At 39.3% G+C, this 26,281-nt stretch overlaps 1 protein-coding gene across 2 annotated transcripts in view; it reads right to left on the bottom strand.

The window, feature by feature from the left end:
• Positions 1-6,894: 6,894 nt before the first annotated feature.
• YTHDF2 (YTH N6-methyladenosine RNA binding protein F2) overlaps positions 6,895-26,281 on the bottom strand; it is a 31,165-nt gene continuing 11,778 nt past the window's right edge. Inside the window, exon 5 of one of the 2 annotated variants that reach the window (XM_024766690.1) lies at positions 6,895-7,106. In XM_024766690.1, the coding sequence (XP_024622458.1) occupies positions 7,083-7,106 (24 nt within the window). In that variant the 3' untranslated portion in view covers positions 6,895-7,082. The remainder of the gene's footprint in view (positions 7,107-26,281) is intronic. The other variant, XM_024766691.1, reaches the window with a different exon arrangement.

Raw genomic sequence — 26,281 nt, 5'->3', positions numbered from 1 at the left:
CGCAAACTAAGCTTCATCAGAATCACCTGGAGCACTTATAAAAGCACAGATTGCTGGGCCCCACCCTCAGAATTTGATTCAGTAGGTCTTAAGTGGGACCCAAGAACTTGCATTTCTGACAAGTTCTCCGGTGGTGCTGATACAGCTGGCCCAGAGACCAGGCTTTAAGAAACATCGATCTACAATTATGTGAGGTGAGGTAAGTACATGTAGTGGAAGGAGTAGGTTATGTCTCGTTCTGATTGCTTTATTTTTTCTCAGTCAAGTCATTGAGAGTAAAGGTGGAATACAAGGTGTTGGAGGTTTGAGGAAAGGAAGAAGGTATGAAATGGTTGTCTTGTAAGGAGGAAACTGAACAAATGGGGCAAATGTTGATGATCCCCCTCCTGAGGTTGCTGATCATGAATTTAAGACACTGGTTGAACGTTTTCTCCAACCACTCCAAACTGCAGAGGTGCGGGTAGATGCAGAGTTATATGTAACCAGGATTGTGGTTTGTCAATTAAAATAGATGAAGAGAAAGGGGCAAGGGGATGATGGTGAAGACAAGGTGGGAGGGGGATTATGATGGACCATGGATTTCATCTGGGAAAGAAGACAGGTGCGGTAAGGTGAGGTAAAATGAAAAGGTGATGATACACTTTTCTCAAAAGTGAGTGCTTCCCTCTCAAAGCCTTACCCAGCTTGTCTTCATCACTCACCTCTCTGAATTTATTAGCGTGACTCTTCCAGCCTCATTTATCTTGTGTTACTTTTCTCTATAGTACTCATCACACCCGACAAATGTGTCTGTCTCTCCACCAGAATTGACGTCCCATTGAAGGCAGGAGCTCTTAGCTTTCTGCTACCGCCACGGTGCCTAGAATTCTGCCTGGCATTTAGCAGCGCTCCCCTATCCACTCCTGGCCAGCTTACTCTTCCCGCACGCCCAGGACATGTCCTATACTTCTGCAGCAAAATGCCTTGATTTGGAATGACATGCCTCTAAAAACAGAGTGCCTAGAAACTCTTCACACTGAAGAGAAACAGAAACTCTTCACATTGAAAGGCTTTGGGGAAACAGAAGTCTGGAAAAGTTTGGGTCCCAGTGCTTAAGAAGAACAAGATGAAAAGGTCAGGGTTCTGCCGGGTAGCTGTTGATGACAGACCTAGGCCCTTGGGGCACTGCTCACTCCAGGATCCTAGAAGGCCAGCCATATTAAGTTGTTACAGAAGACCTGGGTCATTCTCAAGCAGACCAAAATAGAAATTCATGGAATTGTGATGGGGGGAGGAGGGGACACTGTAGATGGTCTTGTTATTATTCCATTTTTGTAAAATAACTTAAAATTATATGGGTTGGGCTTCCCTGGTGGCGCAGTGGTTGAGAGTCCACCTGCCGATGCAGGGAACACGGGTTCGTGCCCCGGTCCAGGAAGATCCCACATGCCGCGGAGCGGCTGGGCCCGTGCATCCAGAGCCTGTGCTCCACAACGGGAGAGGCCACGACAGTGAGAGGCCCACGTAATGCAAAAAAAAGAGTTTAGGCTTTAAAAAAAAAAAAAATTATATGGGTTACTTTCAGGAATACACACATGCTATATACTGAATTTACATGTATCATAAAGCAATTTTTTAAAAGGTTTAGAAGGATAGCAAAGTGTTATACCAAGATATATATATTGTTTTATTCTATATGTAACCGTCTGGACTGGTAGTTTTGTTTTAATTAGAAAAGCACTAGTAGTTAAAATGAATTTAAATCCCTGCAAAAATCATACATCAAGTGGCTTCAGAGGTCATTTCCTCTTTCCAATGAGGAAGTATGTGCACAAAGTATTTCCCTGACTTGCCCAATCAGACATCTCAATGATGGAGCAGAGTACCTAGGAGAGTGGAAACTGCAAAGGAAGATAAAGAGGCAAGGAGCTCGTGGTTTCCACTGATTAAGAAAAAGCTAGGAAGGAAGATCCAATATTGAAATAGCAATCTGCTGGGTAGATGCCCCTCTTCTCTTCCTACCCTGTATTTCCCCAACTCTAAACCATATTACAGTGTAATCCTTAAATTCTGAGGACAAGAATATTATTCATTTCCCTTTCCCCCAGTGCCCAATAGCACCAACAGGGGCTCACAAAATACAGAATGAATGAATAGATGGGAAAAGCAGATGAATACACTAACACGAAAAACTGGACAAAGCAGCAAAATTGGGAGTTTCTTCAGGGAGCTTCCCCCTTAAAAGGCAACTCCAAAGTAACTTCCTTTTTTGAGCACGTGAACGTTGCCTATGGCCAGCAGGTGGGGCCACAGTAACAGTTTTACAAACTTTAGCCAGCCACGCGGTCGATCATTATTTTAAAAGGTAGAAGAGAGCAACAAGCCACGCATGGCACTAATATCATCTTTGCCCTGCGAGCAGGATAGCGTGAAATTCCAGTTCCCCGTCCCATAGGAGACCTAGCTCACCTATGAAGGTAAAGGGTTTGGCACTGGGAGAGGCTTTTGCGCAGGTGCAAAGGCAATGGCGACACCGTCTTAAACCCACATTTTTCGCGGTAAAATAGGGCAGGGGAAAAGCACACAAAATGAACGGGTATGCTGAGCGGCCCCCCAGGCTGCAGCGGGCTAGAGTTGACGGGGTCGCGGGAGTATGGAGAGAATCACGTTAGCAGGACAGAGGTTTGCCTCCCTGCGGGTCACGATGCAGTGGCCACCATACATGGCCGCCGACGTGCTCGCGCCGTCCAGTCACCGAGCCCAGCTGCTGGACGGGGCAGGGCAGGCGGGGCCACCCTAAACTCTCCAGTAGGCGGGGCTACAGAGCCAGATCAGGAAACCTGTAAGCCGGTTTGTGGGACCTTCTCCAACCCACTTAGTCTCGCTATGGATGGCTTACCCCACAGCCATGTCAGCTTTCCACGTCCAAAAAACCCTGCAGCTGAAATTAAGTATTAGTTTCAAAGAATGGCTTCTCAGGGGTAAGGAGTTCCACCAGCTGCCCAGAAACCACTAGCAGTGAGTGATACAGTCTTAAGTAGCAACATTACCCAGGGCAAAAAACAAAAATGATTATAAACTGGCTTTATCATATCTGAATCCTAGGGACACTTTTACTCACTTTCATTTTCAGAGAGAAGGGTCCTACATTCATGACACAAGATTACTTCTCCAGAAAAATTGTTTTTCAAATAAAAGCAGCAATATTCAAGTGCTACCTGCTCCCTAATGAAAAACAAAAAACTTCAGTATATGACCATTTATTTTTTCACAGGTAGAAAAAGCTCTGAACCCCTAAAAACAGTTTAGATGCGTTGGAAACCAGGCCAACATTTTGGGTCTCTATTTACAAGGCTAAAGATAGAAATTATGGAAGGGTGCAAACCAACCTACATTCATTGGACCTCACTCTAGGTGAAGTATTATGCCAGGTGAAAAGCCCTCTCCGCAGCTCCAGAAGACTGGTATAAAAGCTCTACAAAAGTGGAGGAAGAGATGAAGTGGTTAGGTGTTTTGATTAGTCTAAATAATTCTTCACCTACAGGAGTAATAAAAACTCCACTTTAATAATCTGTTGCTATTTAAAATGTTGCTTTAAAAAAGAAATCAACGATTGGTTTCTAAATATTCTCCAATAAAAGGAACCTTTGTTCCTTTTGAAAAATGGGGCTGGGGCACTGAAAATACAAGACTAGCCAAGAACATCTTACAGAAGGGCTCCAAAAAACATTGGGGGCATGTCAAAAAGACAAAGGAGCCAACTTGAAGGAGGTCCCAATGGCCAAAGGTGGGACAATCTGAGCAAGAAATTAAAGGATAGCATTGACCTATGGAATAAAATACAAAGTCCATACTGATATCACTGAATAAATAAAATGGGGAGAAGGGACAGCTCCTCCTTATAGCAGAATCCTAATTAGTATGAATGTAGAAGAAATAATAGACATAATGAATTAACATTAGGCAAACGCCACAGCAGTACTTGTTCCGGGGAATAACAATTCAAAGACGTCAAAATTAGTGAACCAAAGATTGATAGTTTAAAATTATATTCCTCCACAAGTTAATTATTCATTACAAAGGGAAACAATAACTTTACAGTGGAGAAATACAGCAAATACTACCTTAATGTGATCAAAGTTAACATCACCAGTAATAATACATATGGACATCATGTACCCTGATATAATGCACTAAGAAGGCCATATGATTTTTGCAGTATTCTTACAAAAAAATAATTTCAATATAATAGTGAGAAAGTATTAGACAAATTCAACTCGAGGGGCACTCCATAAACAACTGGTCAGTACTCTCCAAAAGCATCAAAATCATAAAAGATGAACACTGAAGAACTTGCAGTCTACAGACTAGAGACAACTAACCATACTGTGGGATCCTGGACTGGATGCTGAGCTAGAAAAGAGACATTCCTTGAACAACCGGCACAATCCAAATATGGTCTATAGATTAGTTAATAGTACTGTATCAATATTTACTGTTTTTGAAAATCATTCCATGGTATGTAAAATGTTAACATTTGGGGGAAGCTGAGTGAAGGGTGTATGAGAACTCTTCACACCATTTCTGCAAAATAAGTTTTTTTTTAAATGGAACATGTTGGGGGAAGGTAGCCAATCAAGTGTAACTAAGATTAAATCTAGTGAATATAAGACTTATACATTTTTTGATATTAAAGGTTTAAAAAATGCTTTGAATTTAACACTGATGGCACGCTGTGAGACTGTTCAGTTTCCCCTCATATTCAATAAAGGAGAACAGTAAACAAGCATGGCTATCCAAAGTCTTACATTCACAAATGACAGAACAAAGCATTAAGGGCAAAAAGTCAACACTTTCCACTGGCAAAGTTGTTGTTAGCAAATAAGAGAACTAGTTGAGCTGCATTTTGGGATCTTCACCAAACCAACTTCTGGACCAACTCTTTAAGAGTGAATATTATCTAATTTTTTTATACAAGGCCAGTATGGTTTTTAAAAAAATACACAAATTCAACACCCTGCCTCCCTCAACACTCACTCAGGGACAGCTGGGTGAGCAGCCTTTTTAAGGGCTCCAAATTCCTTTCAGCTTGTCCTCAAAGCCATACCAGTAGTTTCTATGTGATGTAAAAATAAAGACTGGGAAGGACTGGCTTAAATACTGAGGCACTAACATTTCAAACTGTAAAAAAGCATATTGAATAATCTCATATCCAACTTGAATACAAGGTAGGAAAATCTAGGTAAAACTGGTTTTGAATTTGCTTTTCTCCAGATATTTTTTTCTCTTTCAAAGGTGAAATACTAAACCTCCATCAAGCCCATGGGAATCCTGTAGAAGTCACAGAAGTTTCAGCTAAAATTGAAAGCAATAAATGCTTCATTTCCAATTCAAAATTGGGCATCTTCAAACCGATGAAAGCACAAAGGACTCCCCAGTCTGGGGGGAATATACTTCAAAAAGCTTAGCAAATAGGAATATCTAGGTATATTGTGCGGTGCTTCAGATAGGCAGAGAAAAGTTCTCAACTCTAAGTGTCAACAATAATGCTAATTACAAAATCAACATTTATTAACTTTATCGCACCCTTGATTTAGTAGCCTGGGCTGTGTAGAATAGGATGAATAAGTAATCTGTGGGCAAAACAGGGTCCAACAGTATTATAATCCATTTTCAGAACCCTTTCTTACTACAGAAGTTTTTACACATTTAACTAAATCTCCAAAATTGGGACATCTTAAGGGCTAAAAATCTTTAAGGCAGAGAAGCTCCAAACCTTAGGAAATAAACAAGGATGAATCAATTACCATTATGGTTATATGGTTCACAAAGATTCAAGCCCATTGGAATTTCTTATTCTTGGACCACATGGAATCCTGCCTAAATAAGTCATATTTCAGATTAAACACTTAAAACCTCGATACTGGGCTCTACCTACTCTGCACGTAAGATATGTGGCCAGGTTTCCTCAAGGTTATTAGCACAATGCCTGGCACCTAATAAGCATTCATGATCAAATATTTGTTGAACAATTTAGGATAGCAGTGGCTCTACCTTCTCAGGGAAATATCCAGAAATAAAGCATTATGAATATTGGCCCATCTTGCTTTGCAGAGGTCATGGTTATCCAACCCTGGGTACCAAAGCAAGCCTGAACTATTCCATCTCAGTGAACTTTCTAAAAATGGTTGCTGTCTCACCTCTTAAAACTCCTTATACTCCAAAGCTTTCATAAAATACAGCAGATTCAAATAATACTAATAAATGGTACTAGAAGTGATGCTCAACAGGATCTCACGTTTATTGAGAAGTGATTAATGGTAAAAAGAAAGGCAATGCCCTTTCCTCATTGGCTGAACAAGAAACTGAAGAAACATTCACTACACGTTTTACAATATTTTTCTCTTCCAAAATGCATTTCTGTAAACAAGTTTTTACCACTGTTCTTAGCTTTGAAATCAAATTAATCCTGACTTAATCAGTATAATGTACAAGAACAGAACATTTCTTAGGACTCCTAGTATTTTACTTTGAATAACAAAGGGTCAGAGAAAATGAACCACCCTTAAAGACACAACCTTGGGTAACACTGTTAAATTCTCCAAGACAAAAATTCTTCATAAAAATGTTCTTCCAGTTCAGAAGGGAAAAAACAAATTCCCACTTTCTGGGGTGGATGCCCAAAACCTTCAAAACTCAAGTGTTCTCCAAGTGCAAATGTCAAAATGGGGGGAGGAAAGGGTTTAAAAATTAGAGAAAACTGTATGCACTTACGGACTTTAAAATCCGAAAAACATAGTAAAAAGACAAAAAAACAAAGCATTATGCTCTGAAATCACAACCAAAGCCAAAATAAAAGGGACATTTTTCACCTAAACTACCTAGAGGGATTTTTTGTTTAGTTTTTTCTTTTTCTTTTTTTTTTTCATTTTCCAGTTAAGTCCTATGTCTTTTGTGAAATTCCAATACTTAAACTGCAAGTCTGCAATCGTCTCTGAAGTCAATGAAATTAAGAAAAAAGTCCTAATTCTCTTGAAGGTCAATTTTTTTCCTCTTAGGATATGCAGATGCAACCGTTGCTGCAGTCTGTGCAGAACTGCCTCTTATTTCCCACGACCTTGACGTTCCTGTAAGTTAAAAAAAAATTGAAATGGTTAGTTAAAACTTATCTGAACATGTTTAAGAATTACAACTTCATAGAATAACTCAACAGAAATTTAATTATTTGTGCTAAATAGAATATTCCCCACAAATAAAAACTGATTTTTACTTCTTATATTTTAAACCAAAGTACTTGCACTCAAGCACCCCAATTAATACAAAATTATTTTTCTTTGACTTTAAAATTCTTAACTGACTAAACACATTTGTTTTCCTATTATAGTTGGTTTACGCTAATACGTGTCAGTCCCCCCAAAATATGGGCCTAAGTAACTCAAACATGTATCTATCAATGGCCTGCAGCAGGGAAGCAGCATAAGCCCTAACAGTACTAGAGTCATCCCGTATTAGTCCCAAGGCCTTAACCATATTCATAGGCCTTAATTTCCTTTTTTTTAAAATAAAGTGAGGATATGTATCTGGGCTGTGGGAGAATTAATGAGTCGACATATACAAAGCTCTTAGTCCATAGCAGGCAAGAAAATCATCCTTTTCCCCTAGGGACAGTTTAAAATACACTCAGAAGCGGGTTTTGAAAACTGAATGCAATACTTACATTTTCCCTGAAATAGATCTAAATGCTCCTTCCTTATTAAGAATCATTCTTTATAAGCCTTTCCTAAATGTACCCCAAACAGCATTCCATTTCACACACTACCTCACTTATTGGGATTTTTAAAAATATGACTCAATCCACATGCCTTTTAAAAGCAAAACCAAAAGCAAAAAAAGCAAAAGCATTAAGTGGTTAGGAGCAAGCACACAGACCTGAACTTAGACTCGATTCATCAAGCCACATGAATAGTCATTTGCTCCCATTCACCTTATGGTAACTATGGTTCTGAAGTTAAACATGATTCCTATTAAAAAAGAACAGCAACTACTACTTATGGGCTTCCATGTTCCAGGCACTGTACATAATGATCTTGATAACCACTTTACAAGGACTATACTACTCCTGCTTTAGAGATAAGAAAACTAAAGCTCAAAACAGTTAACTGACCAAGGTTACCTAAGACTTACCAAGATTCAAATCCATGGCTATATGGCTCTTTACCTACACCATGTCATTACAAATATTTACGTAAAAGTCAACGAAGTTAAGTGAGGCTCTGTGATGAACTGACTACCACCACTAAACTACTCCAAGGATATAAAAACAGTAAATTTCAGAAGGAACAGTTATCTTTTTGTGATGTCCCACTTCACATATCTGGAATTCAGAGATAAACACACCAACATACAAGGATCTGGGATATTTTCAAAATAAGTCATTTTGAAACTTCAACCTTTATAAAATTAATAAAACAATTCACCCACACACTGTTTCTGGAAATCAAACTCAATTCAAGAATAAGAAAAAGAAATTCAATCCAACATAAAAGGGGACCTCAAAAGTTTTGATGTTCCTGGGCTGCAGTACTGACCCTCCCCTTTCTATAACTCTCCCAAAGTTTTGATAATATATTGTTTATAATAGGAAAATCACAACTAAAAAAAAAACCAAAACCCTCTGGCATTGACCAAAATGAAACTTACAAAAGCACCTAGATTCTCATATCAATCTTTTTTTTAAAAATTGTAGTTGATTTACAATGTTGTGTTAGTTTCAGGTATACAGCAAAGTGATACAGTTATACATACATATACATATTCTTTTTCAGATTCCTTTCTGTTACAGGTTATTACAAGATACTGAATATACAGTTCCCCCTGTGCTGTGATAGGAGTAGGTTCTCCTATCAATCATAAACTCATCTACCTCGTTCAGTCTTTCTTAATTTGGATGGATACTATTTATCTAACCCCTCTTCTATTGCTAATCAAAATCTACCTTTAGTTTCTGGAAATATGGACTCTTTTCTTCATGTTTCTTGATTAAATCTCATTCCAATGCTTTTAAAAGCCAAGAATGCCTGGCCTTCTGGCCCTGGGGTACACTTCAAAACCCCTTCCTTCTCTGAGACTTCCTCAACCACTGCAGTTTTCAAGGTGCTTCTAAATCTGCATCCACAATTGAAAATCAAATTGTATTGACTTATTTCATATAAAATTAGTCCCAACTCAACCAAAAGCTCCTAGAAAGCAAAGAACAGTTCTTTAGCTAAGCTCACTCAAAAACTTATTTATGAGTTTAGCAGTGGACAACAGGCTACAGTTGACTTTTATGTAAAATTCTGGTTCTCATCACAAGAAAAAAAAATGGTGATGGATGTTAACTAAACTTATTGTGGTAAGCATTTCACAATAAACACATATATCAAATCATTATGTTGTAGTACACCTTTAACAATGTTGTATGTCAATTATATCTCAATAAAAATGGGAGAAATCGCTAGAGGCAACTTCTGTTACCAGTTTCTTGTGTCCTTCCTGAGTTATTTTAAGCATATAAAAGTTTATTACATCTTTTGTTTTTTCTTTTCACAAGTAGCATACAAAACACACTTCATTTTGCTTTTTTTCCTATCACTTAATATGTCTTGCAGATTATTAAATTTTAGCACATATAGATCTGTTTTTTTTTATGGGTCTGGGAGCACCCTCCTTGCTCTGAATTCAAGAATTGAAGATCTAGGGCTTCCCTGGTGGCGCAGTGGTTAAGAATCCGCCTGTCAATGCAGGGGACACAGGTTCAAGCCCTGGTCCGGGAAGATCCCACATGCCGCGGAGCAACTAAGCCCGTGCACCACAACTACTGAAGCTCACGAGCCTAGAGCCCGTGCTCCGCAACAAGAGAAGCCACCAAAATGAGAAGCTCACGCACCGCAATGAAGAGTAGCCCCTGCTTGCCAGACTAGAGAAAGCCCATGTGCAGCAACAAAGACGGACGGATGGAGAGACGGACGGACGGAAGGAAGGAATTGAAGATCTAAAAGAGAAGCAGTTCTCAAAGACATTATGATGAATGAAAGAAGCCTCAGACAAAAGAATACACACTGTATGATTCCAATTATGTGAAGTTTTATAACGGAAAATGAATCTACGGTGGGGACAAAATTAGAACAGTAGTTGTCTGGGGTGGGGTGGGGTAGGGGTGGAAATTTCTAGGATGGTAATGTTCTATATCTTCATTGGGGTTTGGGTTACACAGATGGGTACATTTGTCAGCACTCAGAAAATATACACTTAAAATTTGTGCATTTTATTTAACTCAAAAAATACGTAAAACAAATACTGAGCTCTAGTTAATGATATGTATGCTGAAATGTTTAGGGGTGAAGTATACTGATAATGACAATTTCTTTGAAATACATCAAAAAATAAAACGGACTGGCAGAAAAACAAAAAAAACTGGAGAAAAAATTCTGCCTATTATCTCATTTTAATGTAATGTAACCCCAGGAATACAAATAAACTTACATGCTCCAAATTGTACCATTAAATTAGAAAACCTAGACTTTGCCAAATCCATTTTTCCCTAAGAAACACACTTATGGGAATTCCCTGGCGGTCCGGTGGTTAGGACTCCACGCTTCCACTGCAGGGGGGCACTGGTTCTATTCCTGATCAGAGGAATCAGTTCCCCACACACCACGCAGCTCGTCAAAACAAACAAACAAATAGAAATACACACTTGTAAGTTCATCACAATGCTTAGTAACAGCATTTAAAATATTTAGTCAAAAAAAATGCAAAATAGCACTGTGAAATTGCACTTATTAAGTCATCTCATTTTTAAACACGAAGTTTGTTCCTCTATAATGTGATACTAAATCCACCTGTGTTCAATTTTGCCTCAAACGTAACATAAAACTATTCCTGGGGCTTCCCTGGTGGTGCAGTGGTTAAGAATCCGCCTGCCAATGCAGGGCACACAGGTTCGAGCCCTGGTCTGGGAAGATCCCACATGCCGCGCAGCAATTAAGCTGGTGCACCACGGCTACTGAGCCTGCGCTCTAGAGCCCCCGAACCACAACTACCGAAGCCCATGCGCCTAGAGCCCCACCGAGAAGCCACCGCAATGAGAAGCCCGCGCACCACAACGAAGAGCAGCCCCCGCTAGCCGCAACTAGAGAAAGCCCGCGCGCAGCAGCGAAGACCCAATGCAGCCAAAAATTAAATAAATGAATAAATTCATAAAAAAAGAAAAAACTAGGGCTTCCCTGGTGGCGCAGTGGTTGAGTGTCTGCCTGCCGATGCAGGGGACATGGGTTCGTGCCCTGGTCCGGGAAGATCCCACATGCCGCAGAGCAGCTGGGCCCGTGAGCCTGCGCGTCCGGAGCCTGTGCTCCGCAATGGGAGAGGCCACAACAGTGAGAGGCCCGTGTACCGCAAAAAAAAAAAAACTAGTCCTGAATCTTAGCTACACAATTATACCAAGAGGGCAAGTACCACCTGTGCCCTAATGTAAACCTGTGTGACAGAAGCTTAAATTATGGAAATTACATGCAAACAACAAATGGCACTAGCTGCCTTAAATCTCCTGATCAACATCAAGAAAATATTACATTGACGCAATTCAGCAAGCTGATTAAACTGCTCTTCTATTTCCAGATACAATTTTGATGTGTACACAAAAAATAAGCTTATATATTTACAAATTAGATAAAGATAATATCCATCTTCTCAGAGATTATAAAGATACTTAAGCATTCACATCATACCATCTCGAAAAGTAAAATGAATTTGGCACCAATAATAAAACTGTAAACGATTCACAAGATTTTAAATACTAGCTATTTTAAACATTTTTATTAAAAAAGAAAAAAAAAAAAGGGACTTCCCTGGTGATGCAGTGGATAAGACTCCACACTCCCAAAGCAGGGGGCCCAGGTTCGATCCCTGGTCAAGAACTAAATCCCACATGCATGCCACAACTAAGGAACCCACAAGCCTCAACTAAGGAGCCAGCGAGCTGCAACTAAGGAACCCACGTGCCAAAACGAAGACCCGGCACAACCAAATAAACAAATATTAAAAAAAATAAAAACCAAACAAAAAGAACACTTGGGAGAATTCCCCAGAGGTCCAGTGGTTAGGACTCTGAGCTTCCACTGCAGGGGGCACAAGTTCAACCCCTCGTCAGGGAACTAAGATCCCAAAAGCCACGCAGCACAGCCAAAAAAATAATAATTGGTTGAAAACGGGAATGAATCAGAGGATCCTGCTTGAAGGGCCTGCCATTGCCCAATTTGAGCATTACACAGCCTTAATGATAAGTAAACAACTATCGCAGTAATATCTTAATTGGGCAAGAACTGGCAATGGATGCTAAATCTAAAGGGTGAAAATTTGATGAGAATAACTAATTCACTTTGTTATAAAGCAGAAACTAACACATCACTGTAAAGCAATTATACTGCAATAAAGATGTTTTAAAAAAATGTGATGAGGAAAAAGATATTTATATAGAGTCTCAAACTATTTTCCCACTTATTAAAAGGAAAACAGTACCTTTAAGTGGAGAACCAGGATACCTTAAATAAGTGATCAAAGTAAACATTACTAATAACGGCATAAACAGACCATCTTATACTTCCTACTGTGATGCACTGAGGACACAAAGTCACTTATGTAGTATTCCTGCCAGAAAAGCATAATCTGAATATACACAATGAGGAAAGGAAACCTCAGACAAGCAGCGACATCTACAAAAATAAATAGCATATACTCTTCAGAAATGTCATATCATAAACAAACAAAAGGGATGAATGGGTGGGATGTTGGTGTGTGAGTATGTGTGTATAACAGCAGATTAAGAGACTTAAAAGACATAAAACTGAAAGATCCTGGACTGGACCCTGGACCCCCCCCCACCACCACCACCAAAAAATTGCTACTAAGGACATTAAGACAACTGGTAAAAATATGAATAAGATCTGTAGATCAGATAATCGTATTGTGTCAATGTTAAATTTCCCGATTTTGAAAACTGCATCGTGCTCATAAATGCATGTTCTTGTTCTTAGGAACTACACATCAAAATATTTAGTAGAAAAGGTCATGATGTCTTGGAACTTACTCTCAAATGGTTCAGAAAAAAATTTCACACACATCTCCAAAGAGAAGATGCAGCAAATGTAGCAAAATATTACATTGGTAAATCTGGGTGAAGAGTATGGGGGAGTCCTTTGCACTATTCTTTAAATTTCTCCAAGTCTGAAATTATTTCAAAGTAAAAAGTTAATAAATTGGGGGATAATTCATTTAATTCTTCTGCAAATATTGGCTGCATTAAAAAGTTATATTTGGGACTTCCCTGGTGGTGCAATGGTTAAGAATCCACCTGCCAATGCAGGAGACACAGGTTCGATGCCTGGTTCAGGAAGATCCCACATGCCACGGAGCAACTAAGCCCATGTGCCACAACTACTGAGCCTGCGCTCTAGAACTCACAAGCCAGAACTACTGAGCCCACACACCACAACTACTGAAGCCCGAGCACTCTAGGGCCCGTGGGCTGCAACTACTAAGCCCGCATGCTGCAACCACCAAAGCCCGCATGCCTAGAGCCCATGCTCCGCTAGAAGAGAAGCCACCGCAATGAGAAGCCCACACACTGCAACAAAGAGTAGCCCCTGCTTGCCGCAACTAGAGAAAGCCCGCTTGCAGCAACAAAGACCCTACACATCCCAAAATAAAAATAAATAAAAAGTTATGTTTAACAACTCATGAAACTTTGAAATGTGTTTACTTCCTCATACCTACACTAAAATCACCAAACATGAGGGTATTTTAGCGAAAGAAAAAAATCTGCCTATCAGCTTTTTACAAGTCTTTTAAAATGAGAAAAAAAAATGACACAGAGAAGATTCTAACACAAGCACCGTTATTTTAACCACTTTGGGACATTAAAACCTTTTAGGTTTCCATAAAAGACTTCTCTTACAGCAGGTCTTTTCTTTCACTTTTGTGACTATTTCCTATTACCACTGGGAATTCCACTAAATTGCTTTGACAATTTATGGTCGAAAGACTTCACTTGTCAGATGTATTTATTAACATTTCTAATTAACCAGTCCTACCTTGGTAATATTTAATAAAGAAAAAGCTGGGGTTGGGAGGGTAGGGGACAGAAGAATGATGACAAGATACACAATAAAAGGAAAGAGCAAAACACATAAAAAAAAGCTGGGACCTCCAATGGGTCCAAGTCCCAGCTGGAACTGCCATAAACACAACATGCATTTGTGTCTTGTTGGACACTCCAGCTTTTATACATGAAGATGCTACTAACCCACCGTAGCAGGGGAAGTGGTGCAGCAAACTGGCTTTCCCCGTGGTGGTGGTGTCATGTTGCAGCCTACCTACCACCTTTTTTAACCTAGTGCTATGTTCAAGGAAGCTACAGTGAGATTTGTGGTAGGAACAGGCTGGACTGGCTAGTCTAGGTTAAGCTCCTGCATAAGATCCTCAAGCACAAACACACAATTAATCATAAAGTCCCAGTTAACCAAAAAACAGACCAAATGCTAAAAGGAAGGGAAGAAGCATTCCTAAAGCTTGAGGATACTGTGATGGTAATAAAGAAAAAAGGAAAACAGCAGAGCAAGATTTTACTGAATTCACACCTCATCACAAAATTCTCACTAGGACATTCATCCTAATCTTTAAATCAGTCCACAATCTCATTGTTCATTGTAGAGGCTAAAAAATTTTTTTACAAAATAAAAATAAATTTAAAGATATTAACTAAGAATGTATAAACCAGGGGAAGAAGTTTCTAGGCCTCAATATCTGGTCTGTCACTTAAACAACTAGAGGTTAATATTCACACCATTCACCCATCACATCTTAGTCCCTCCTCACCTTATATCTATAACTATAAAATGCAAAAGTTCATCTCTAGAGGAAATATCCTAAAAGCCACAAGGTGGCAATGTTACTTAAAGTCTGCACATTTGAAATCTCTTCCTACGATATAAATCTGCTTAATTTTTCCTCCATTTAGCTTAATATCCTTTCTCATTTCTACTACCACCCCTCTCCCCACTTTGAAGTGGGCCATAAAACACAACAGGCACACATATATTTATTTGTCGGATAGAATTTTATTAACTTTAAAATCTGATGTCTACCCCTCAGATAAAATTCACTTAATAGCCCTCAATTAAGCTTTCTTATATCCCCATGGACCCTGATAGAAAAGAACACAAATTTCAGGGTCTCTGGCTGAAAATAAGACAATGCTTACATAGGTTAACATGAAAAAATAGGATTATACTAATATGACTTTCAATTTTATATGGCTTATGAAATCAATCTTTTTTGGGGAGGGCACTGTGCTGTTAGGCCTGTGACATCTTAGCTCCCTGACCAGGGATTGAACCCAGAGCCACGTCAGTGAAAGTGCGGAGTCCTAACCACTGAACTGCCAGTGAACTCCTTGATCAATCATAACAGTCTCTGATGCTACAAATATGAGTTATACACACACACACAAACACACATATATTCCCTCCCTTTTAAGATTTTCTAGGTGCAGAAATGGACACTTACTTGAAATAAATTTCTGGGAACTGGCATAGGAGCACTAGGATGAAGTAAATGCATTTAACTAATAACCTTTCCTACCATCAAATTCTTTTCCAAGATTGTTAGTTAGTAGCTGAACTCCTATATACATTTCACTAACAAGGTAAGAAGTAAAAGCCTGGATAATCTACTGTTTTCAGGCCCTGAATCATAAGTCTTAACTAGTAACAGAACAAAGGGTAAGACAGATACATTAAAATTTTTTCAGTTATTCTTTGAATCACTCCTTGGCTCTCCAGTAAGAACTACATTTGAACAAAAACTAATTTCACAATAAAATCAATTTCTGAAAACACTTCAGAATACAATTAAACAAATAAAGGTTTTTTAATAGCTTGTCAGTCAAATCCCCCCCCACTCCCAGCATTTGACAGTAGGTTCAGAAAGAATGAAGCAATCACTGAATATGCTTTCCAGATATCTGATAAATGATATAACCTCCAGTTCCACCTTCAAAAATTTCCAGTCGAACCATCCTCAACACCTCCATTAATACCTCTCTAGTCCAAGCTACTGTACCCTCTCAATACGACTTTGCCACAGACTCCTTTTAACTGATCGCCCTTTCAGTCTTGTGCCCTCCTCAGTCTATTCCAAGGGTGGGACCCCAAAATGGAAACTCAGTAGCATTATTAAGTACCATGCCAAAAGTTACTGAAGAATGTGATGACTGATCTAAAATAAATGAAGGTGTATTTATGTGTATATATACATTTATATGCCTGAGATTATGGATCATAACAATCACTCATAAAAGACCTGTATGCAAGTACTTCACTTGTATATATACATTTAATCCTAATAACCCAGTAAGTTTTTTCCCCCATTTTCATAAAATACTGAGGCTCAAAAGTTTACTTACTCAAATCACTGATAGTGGCAGATATGACACCATCTTCTGAGCTCCTAGCCTTTTCAATACTATGCTAACAAGGAAACAGAATCTAGGATTCATGCTTATTAATAATATCTACCTAATGTATATATACACCTAAACTTTTTTAAAGGCCCATCAAACGTAATATACTTCATAGAATAACAGAATCCCTTCCCACATCCAAAAAAACTAATTACCTTTAAAAATCAGTTAACGGGCTTCCCGGGTGGCACAGTGGTTAAAAATCTGCCTGCCATGGGCTTCCCTGGTGGCGCAGGGGTTGAGATTCCACCTGCCGATGCAGGGAACACAGGTTTGAGCCCTGGTCCGGGAAGATCCCACATGCCGTGGAGCAACAAAGCCCACGTGCCACAACTACTGAGCCCACATGTCACAACTACTGAAGCCCACGCGCCTAGAGCCCGTGCTCCGCAACAAGGGAAGCCACTGCAATGAGAGGCCCGTGCACCGCAACGAAGATTAGCCCCCACTCGCCGCAACTAGAGAAAACCCGCACACAGCAACAGAGACCCAATGCAACCAAAAATAAATAAAATAAAATAAAATATATTAAAAAAACAACTCGGTTAACATCTTCGGGCAACTTCAGGATGGTTAGTGGCCACTAAATCTTATTGCTTAACATTATCTAACAACTCAAAAAAAAATTATCTAACAACTCTAAACAATTAATGTGCTCACAAAAAGATACAATAGAATAATGTAAAACTTAAAACATTAAAGCCTCTTAGAAGTAGCCATAATGTCTCTGAGGAGTAGATTATAACAAGTAACACGGAGGATATTCAGCCAAAGACATCTGCACCTTTTAATGAACAAACAATACAGGCAATTCACTAGAGGCTCATAATATTGATAGCTGATGAAAAACACTATTCAAAAGACCCTTTCAGCCTTAAGGTAGGCCACAGTATAAAAAGGTACAGCCAGACTTATCAGACACATTGTTAATTCTAACATTGCTTCTAAAGATGAAGTCTTTTCTGACCCAGAAATATGGCAGTTTCATATGGTTCTGATTAGTATTTAATAAATAAAAATGAACTCAACATCTCAAAAAAAAAAAGATGAAGTCTTGAGACTAGCAGGCAGAGACTGGAAGGAGGACTATACAGCAAAGGAAGAAACTTACAGGAAAAATAAGCATGAGGAATTTGAAGTGGGGGACATACAACACACTATCTAATGACATTTATAATTTAAATACAAGAGAATCACCTACAGGGCTGATAAAATGCAGATTCCAAAGCCTCAACTCCAAAGGTGCCCACTCAGTACGTGAGGAAACACAAGAATCTGCAATGTAAGTAACTCTCAGATGGTAACCTGTACAAACTGGGAAACTTCTCTTCAACTGCTTCTAATCCTTTTAAGAACTACCTAGGGAGCTTACTAAATAAAATTTCAGTTTAGTAAATCTGGGGGTAAACCTAGTTATCAGTATTTTTGTAAATACTTTCCAGGTGACTCAAAGTTTGCTTTAAATTGTTACCATTTTTTTTGGAATTTATACTCTGAAGCTCTCACACCACGTCCACCCTGCTCCCCTCCCCGGGGACCCCTTTGCAGGCTTACGGACTGCAAGTAAGGTAACATTTGTCATAAATGATTTTGAATTACCCAAGAACTTGTCTAGGGTTCTAGTTCTGCCACTAAAATGAGGTAATCTTGCAGTCTGTGTACAAAAAGAGTTAGGTAGCCTAAAACCTTCCCATTCGATTTTATAACCTTAACCTTCCACAGTAATTATTCAGAACCATTTGTGTTCTCCCTTACTCTTGCTGCCTGTCATTAGCAGCAACTCTCTCACAAGGTTAGGTAGAGTAGATCCAATCTGCTCCCTTTTGATGCTTGTGATGAGGGAGTTTTAAACCTAAGTGCTTAAATGAAGGTTTAAGTTTCAACCAATTACGCTCTCCTCATATAGCCAACGAAGAGTTGACTGACTACGGGCATTAGTAGATAATAGAACATTGCAGTTAGTTATTTTAAATGATAAATGTGAAGATGCAGCAAGGCCTAAGAACAGAAAAGCTTTGGGGCAAAACGAATTCCAGCTCTTCTACAACCTAGCTAGTGATCTTAACAAAATTACTCCTTTCTGAATCTCAGTTCCCTAACTGTAAAATGAAGATAATCTTGGGGACTCCCTGGCGGTCCCGTGGTTAGGACTTGGAAGCTTCCACTGCAGGGGGCCCCGAGTTTGTCAGGGAACTAAGATCCCGCAAGCCAAGCAGCAGGGCCAAAAAAGAAGAAAAAAGAAAATAATCTTATTCTACAGGATTGTTACAAGGGATCAGAGATAAGATATGGTAAGTGCCTTAAGTATAAATGCAAAAAATGGCTAAATATGGGTAAATACCTGAAGTATTAAGGGGGAAAAGCAGGATAAAATACTACATAGAATATGATTATAATTGTATAAACCACTAACTTGTGTCCGAAAGTAAGCCAAAATGATGAGCGGTTTTGTCAGGGTAGAGGAACTATGAGTGAGTTTTCTTTTACTGTCTACACATTTTATAATTTGGTTATTACAATGAAAAACAAATGCACATGGAAAATTTGCAAAATGCTAATATAAAATTTGCACGTTGCAAATTTTTTTTAACATGCAAACAGTTTAAAAGCTCTATATGCTATCTATACCCTGATTGCGTAAAAGGTCCACATGAAGTCAAAAGCTTACATATAAGTCTAACTTTTCTAAATGGCTTCACATATTACACAAGTGATCTGTCCAAATTTTTAGCTTTGACACATGTAGCAGAGTATTAAATACCTCATAAGAACCACCAGGTATTACAACAGCAGTAAATGCAAATGAGTTGGAAAGAGCAACTGCCTGCCTCTTCCCGCTCCCCACATACCCAACAGCTTAAACTTGAAGGTTTAGCCATTTTCTTCCTTCATCTTTCTTTCCACAATCTTTTCCTATATACATCCTTCTAGACCCAACTCAAAGACAGTCCTCCATAAAAATGACTCAACTCTGGTCTTGCTATTCTTTTCTTCTGTACTTGGTCTCATCCTGTAAAATGAGCACTTTTTTTTTTTTGTGGTACGCTGGCCTCTCACCGTTGCGGCCTCTCCCGTTGCAGAGCAAGGCTCCGGACGCGCAGGCTCAGCGGCCATGGCTCACGGGCCCAGCCGCTCCGCGGCATGTGGGATCTTCCCGGACTAGGGCACGAACCTGTGTCCCCTGCATCGGCAGGTGGACTCTCAACCACTGCGCCACCAGGGAAGCCCAAAATGAGCACTTTAATACCCACTATACTATACTGTTTCACTTATATTTCCTCCCTATGGCTAACTGGAGTTAAATCAGTTCAATTAGGAATTGCTTATTCAGCAAGGGATGAAAAGCATTAGGGCACACTATTGAGCTAGTTGTTAAGTCTATACTGTCTAGTTGTTATAACTAGAAAAATCTGCTTTGGAGGTGGTGGCAGCAGGATGCAAATTTAAATTGAATTACCTGTTTCTGTGGAGAAAGGCAGAAAGGATGATCTGAGCCTACCACACTCTTCTTCCTCATTTGCAGACTTGCAGATTTCAATGGTGAAGAAAGAGATCTTTTGTTTTCCCTAATTCAGGGAACAGAGCTTTTCCTCCTCTACATGAAACTCCTATATAGTGCAGGTGTCAGTCCTTTATCATACAGTTCCTTAAACTAAGGCAGTCAAAGCCAATGCTGTAGCATCGCCAGCTGCTGTGAGGTGTTTTTCTAATCCCTCCCTTCCTCCAAGACTAAATAACCAATACACCTAAATGAGATGCTGAAGCTGCAGATTCCTTACATTTCTTCAATTTCAAAATAGATTCCCCCACCCCCAACTCCACCTCCATGCACCATTTTTTGAAAAATTCCTGTCATCCAGTGGATTCCAAATTATGCTTCATAGAGGAGATGCTTCGAAGATCACCCAGGGAAAAAAAGAGAGCTGAGCGTGTGAAATTAGCCATTCATGGGGCTCTGAGTAAGGTTTTGTTTGGAGGAGAAAAAACAATTCCACTTTTTAAAAGTTTGAAAACTGTCATAGGACTAATCTTTACTTCTGGCAGGTAAGCAGAATGGTTCACATCTGAGTAATTCCTGATTTAAACTATTCAGAGTAAATACTAAATGATTCTAGAATCGCTAACTACCCCTTGTCCCAAAATGTTTAAGTCTGGAAAAACAGCAGTCCCCTCTGGATCAATCTTTAGCCATAGCAAAAACAGAATACTGACATTTTTAATACCCAACTGCATTTCAGACATTGTTATATGGTCTAATTCACCAAAACAGCCCATACTAACTAAACAGAAGCTGGTCTTACTTCATTAAATCCCTGAAAGACTTGGAACAGACAGCTTAGAAAACTTCACAGGTTGTGAAGGGCTGGAGCACTATAGAAACAACAAATGCACAGTCTGTTGAATGATGTATGGAGACCAAAACCTTCAAACCCCTAACAAAGCACTCTCATGTTACTTTTATTCAGATAGTTGTTGGCATTTGCAGTCATCTGCTACCTCTCTACAGTCTCTGAATAAGCTGATTATACCCCACTGCTTGAAATTCTACTCAAGATATAGCCCTTTCCTTGTTCTCTTTCTAAAGCTCCAACTACTCCCTCTCAAACCCTTTCACTTGGTCCCTCTTTAATCCATCCTTTAAATTGTGTTATTGCTGGGGGTTCTTTCTTTGGCCCTCTTCTCTCAATGCATGTTGGCTCTGGAACCGCACTGAAGTAGAACATCAGCTCTGCTTTCTTAGTTTGGGCAACTGTGCAAAAAGAATGTACTCTTTTCTGTGCTTCAGTGCCTTCATCTGTAAAACTGAGATAGCTGTACATACCTCACAATGATAGAATTAAATGAAAACGTACATAAAAATATGTATTCAGGGACTTCCCTGGTAGCGCAGTGGTTAAGAATCCACCTGCCAATGCAGGGAACATGAGTTCGATCCCTGTCCCGGGAAGATCCCACATGCCGCAGAGCAACTAAAGCCCGTGTGCCACAACTACTGAGCCCACGTGCCACAACTACTGAAGCCCGTGCACCTAGAGCCCATGCTCCACAACAAGAAAAGCCACCACAATGAGAAGCCCGCGCAGCACAACAAGGAGTAGTCCTCGCTCACCACAACTAGAGAAAGCCCGCACACAGCAATGCAGACGCAATGCAGCCAAAAACAAATATTCATTTTTTAAAAAATGTATTCAGGACAGGTGCATATTCGACACTACAGAATGAGCAATAATTTCAGCCATTATTTTTATTACCAATATTCTTGAAGAATCTTAAACTCATCCATGCCTTTACCTATACTGAGAGCTGGAAACTCCCAAATTTCTATCAACAGATCTTTCCTGAGCTCCAGATCCTACCATCACCTTTCTGTCCTACAAGCACCCCAAATACTATTTCCAAAAGCCAACACATCTCCAAACCCTAACCTGCTGCTCATCCCACATTCTCTAAGTTTTTTTTAAAGTAACTAATCAGCAAATATTTCTACCACATTTTTCAAATGGAACTTCCCCATTCCCACTACCTTGATACAGGCTCTGTCTTTCTCCCAACTATTGTAAAAGACTCTCCTTCGGTATTTGAGTCAACTACACCTCTCTCTCCTCATTTAATAGATGACTTCAGGTAAGTTGCTAACCTGAGTTTCCATTTTCCTACCTATAAATATGGGATACTGCCTCCGGGAGTTGGTGGGGATTAAAGTAAAACTATGAAAGTACCTAACGAAGTCAGTGCTAAGTATTTCATCCTTCCCATCCTCTAAACTGTCACTCTACACTGACTATCCTCCCTTACAATCTAAAAACATAAGTACAGGATAAAAATCCAAAGCCCTTCTTATACTAGGCCCAACCAACCTCTCCAGCTTTATCACTTATTCTTTCCATATTAAATTTCTCATTTCACAAGGCCCAGTTTTCTATCTGGCAAACTCCACATATCACACAGTGGTCCATGGGCTTTGGGACTAGAGAGAGACTGTGGCTTTGGGTGGAGTTCCAACGTATTTTCATTTATTGATACTAATGACTTAAAGACAAAAGTGAAATAACAATGACATATGTCAGAACTTCACTGGCTTGTCAATTTGAGCAACTTCCTTGCTAAACTGGATAATAATTTTCAAATTCTGGAAGACTAATTCTTCAAATTTTGTTTTATTCAAAATATGTCAGGGATAGAGACATGACACACTTAAGTTTAATCTGCATTAAGAGAATTCCCTGAGTGGTTAGAACTCCGCTCTTCCACTGCAGGGGGCACGGGCTCAACCCCTGGTCGGGGAACTAAGATCCCACATGCCTTGTGGTAAATCTATATTAATATTTTATCCATCCCTTTAAGTCTAGACAATCAAGAAAAATCAAGTCCTGACTTGTATATAGCATTTGCCAATTTCCGTGGTGTCAATAACATGGCTGACCTCAAACTACCAGTGGAATACAGGAATACAGTGGGGCTGAGAAGACATGTGCAAAAGCACAATATTATATACTGATACAAACATAATAACTTTAAGAGTGATGAATTTAAATATTACAGTTTAGGGCTTCCCTGGTGGCGCAGCGGTTGAGAGTCCGCCTGCCGATGCAGGGGACGCGGGTTCGTGCCCCGGTCTGGGAAGATCCCACATGCCGTGGAGCGGCTGCGCCCATGAGCCATGGCCGCTGAGCCTGCACGTCTAAAGCCTGTGCTCCACAACGGGAGAGGCCACAACAGTGAGAAGCCCACGTACCGCAAAAAAATAATAATAATAAATAAATAAATAAATGAATAAATATTACAGTTTAATGGTAATCATAATGGTATTCTAAGTTTATGTAGTTTAACTGTAACATATTACTAACTGTAGTATACAATGTAATTCAATGTAAATAGAAAGGCATTTAAAACACCTTTTAATACATCCGGGGCACGAACCCGTGTCCCCTGCATCAGCAGGCGGACTCTCAACCGCTGCGCCACCGGGGAAGCCCGTATTTAATTTTTAAGTTTATGCAATTTGACTGTGCTTAACAACTAGCTTGCTAAAATTCTTGAAAGCTAAACAACTGGCTCACAATTAGCTAGCTCTAGCACATTATTGGACTTGGACATTGAATTACCAACTCCACCACTTGTTAGCTATGAGACCTTGTATAAATAACCTCTTTGAGCCTGCTTCCTCATCTAAAATATAAGAATGATACATTAGATGAGATAGCTAAACTTTTATGTATACCATGTGCCAAGCACTGTGCTATCATTTAAGTGCTGATTACCCAATTACTCATTCTATTTGATATAGATCAAATGTTCTTTCCCCCATGAAGACTTTCTTAATTTCCCCAAATTTATCACTTCTCCAGAAAGCCAAAATATTTCTTCATCCCTCTATTACAGCTCTTATCTCATATTTTATCCATTTTGTTGTCCACCTAACAACACTGTCTGGTCCTAAGCCAAAGATGGTGCCTTGTTTATCTGTTCTATCCTAGAAATTAACACAAACATTTGGGGGCTTCCCTGGTGGTCTGCCTGCCAATGCAGGAGACATGGGTTCAAGCCCTGGTCCGGGAAGATCCCACATGCCACAGAGCAACTAAGGCCCATGGGCCACAACTACTAAGCCTGTGCTCTAGAGCCTGTGAGCCACAACTACTGAGCCCGTAGGCCACAACTACTGAAGCCCACATGCCTAGAGCACGGGCTCCCAACAAGAGAAGCCACCACAATGAGAAGCCTTCGCACCACAATGAAGAGTAGTAGCCCCCGCTCGCCACAACCAGAGAAAAGTCCACGTGCAGCAAAGAAGACCCAATGCAGCCAAAAATTAAATTTAAAAAAACCACAAAACATTTGTTGAAAGATGGATACAAACAAAGGGCATGCTTCAAAGAGATCCAAATTCAGTATCACCTACTCTCTTTTGGTCCTCCTTTAACAAGGCTACAGAAAGGCATTTTATCCACAAAGCAAGGAAGGTGGTGAGTAATACAAATAGAATTCCCTCAATCCTACTGGCAGAAAAACAAGTAAATTTATCTGCAAGACAGAAGACAACATAGACGGCCTTAGAATTTTACAAAACGTTCAGGTTTGCCATCCTGATTAAAACAGGATGCCCACTCACTAGCTCTGAAGAAGCAATTTAAAACAGTGGTGGAGTGGAGTAATGTTAAATGGAAAGAACAATACTGCATGGTCATTTAGTTCCTAAAGATTTAATAGTAAGAAAACAATATATTTGGCTCAAGTGATGTTTCTTTCTTTTCTGATTTTTGTATCACTAAAACTTGGATATTTTAAATTTTTTTCTGAAGTTGAAAATGGAGCCAAGATGATTACCTCAAACATTTATAAACAAGGGACTAAATGCCCAAATTAAAGGGTTAGGAGGAAAAAGATGGCTGTAAGGAAAAAAAAAAACTTCCTTATATAAGAGAAATATTACTTATGCCAACACTATAGGAAAACTAGATTTTTTTTTTTTAAAGGAAACATTTCTCAAGTAATCACTTCTATGTTCCTTTGCTAAGTCTTTATTACATTTTAGGTAATAATTTTTTTCATTAATACACAATAAATATATTAATAACTACCCAAATACCTAATCTATACTACGATTCACTGAGAATCCACAAATCCTATCTGTCATCTATCTCCTTCTGTTCTCAAGTCCTTTCTTATGTTTTATATGTAATTAGTATTTAGGTCAGAAATTACAGAACACAAACAAAAATAAGGTCTTACTAAAAACACCTGTTTTGTACCATCAATTCCTCTCCATGAACCTCAAATGTTATCCTGGGCCACCTAATCCTCTTTTACTCCTCGGTTTCTCTGATCTAAACTACCCCATGTGTGAATCTTCTCTACAATTTACCTAATAAAAGTTCTTTTAGTCTCTTCTTGAAACCCTCCTGTGACTAAGACTCCATTTTTAGAAAGTTCCCCCTTTACAAAAATCTCCCTCCCTATAATTTTTACCTATTGGTTCCAGTGCTGTCACTAGCATGAAAAATCATTTGATAACAGCTATCATATTCCCCCTTATAAATCATCTCTACTAAGCTAAACACTACGATGAGAAATAAGATAACATTTAAATATATATGTATGTATATATACACACAGTAATGATACCTATTATTACGAAGTACTGGTTCACCTTTACAAGTTTCCCATTGCCTTTCACTGAAGCTTACATCAAGGACCTCCACCATCCTAACTCAAATTAGATCTTACTCCTCATTCTCTTAAACTCTAGTACTTTATTTTAAGCCAACTTTGTATCTCTCTCAGTAGATTCCTTCTATATCCAACTAACTGCATAAACATTTCATTTAATTCCCTTTTCCTAATCTAATCTCCAAACTTCTCTTCCTGGAAACCCATTCCACAAACTCCAATTAGACTTGTTCTTGAACTGTACAGGAATTCCTATTCCAACTTATTACTTCTACAGTGTTATTATCGATACAGATTTGGGCTGTTCTGAACCATGTTCACTCTTCTCAAAACACCTCTGGCTATCTTCTATACATCTTCCAAGGCTCAGCTCAGAGATCACTTCTTGCAGGATTCTTCTATGATCAATCAACCCACACCCCAAGATGGGTTAGGCAATCTTCAAGCTTCCAAACTGGCACCTTGTGCATACCTTGAGAAAACACTTTTCATTTTGTATTGTTACTTGTCACTAATATAAGGCTCCCTGACAATACATTTGTGGTTTCTCTGTAGTGTCTAGCACACAGTAAA

This window comes from Neophocaena asiaeorientalis, unplaced genomic scaffold, assembly GCF_003031525.2.
Source record: "Neophocaena asiaeorientalis asiaeorientalis breed wild unplaced genomic scaffold, Neophocaena_asiaeorientalis_V1.1 scaffold79, whole genome shotgun sequence".
NCBI classification, from domain to species: Eukaryota; Metazoa; Chordata; class Mammalia; order Artiodactyla; family Phocoenidae; genus Neophocaena; species Neophocaena asiaeorientalis.
Note: the sequence above shows the minus strand (reverse complement) of the source record. Positions and strands in the feature narration are given on the sequence as shown.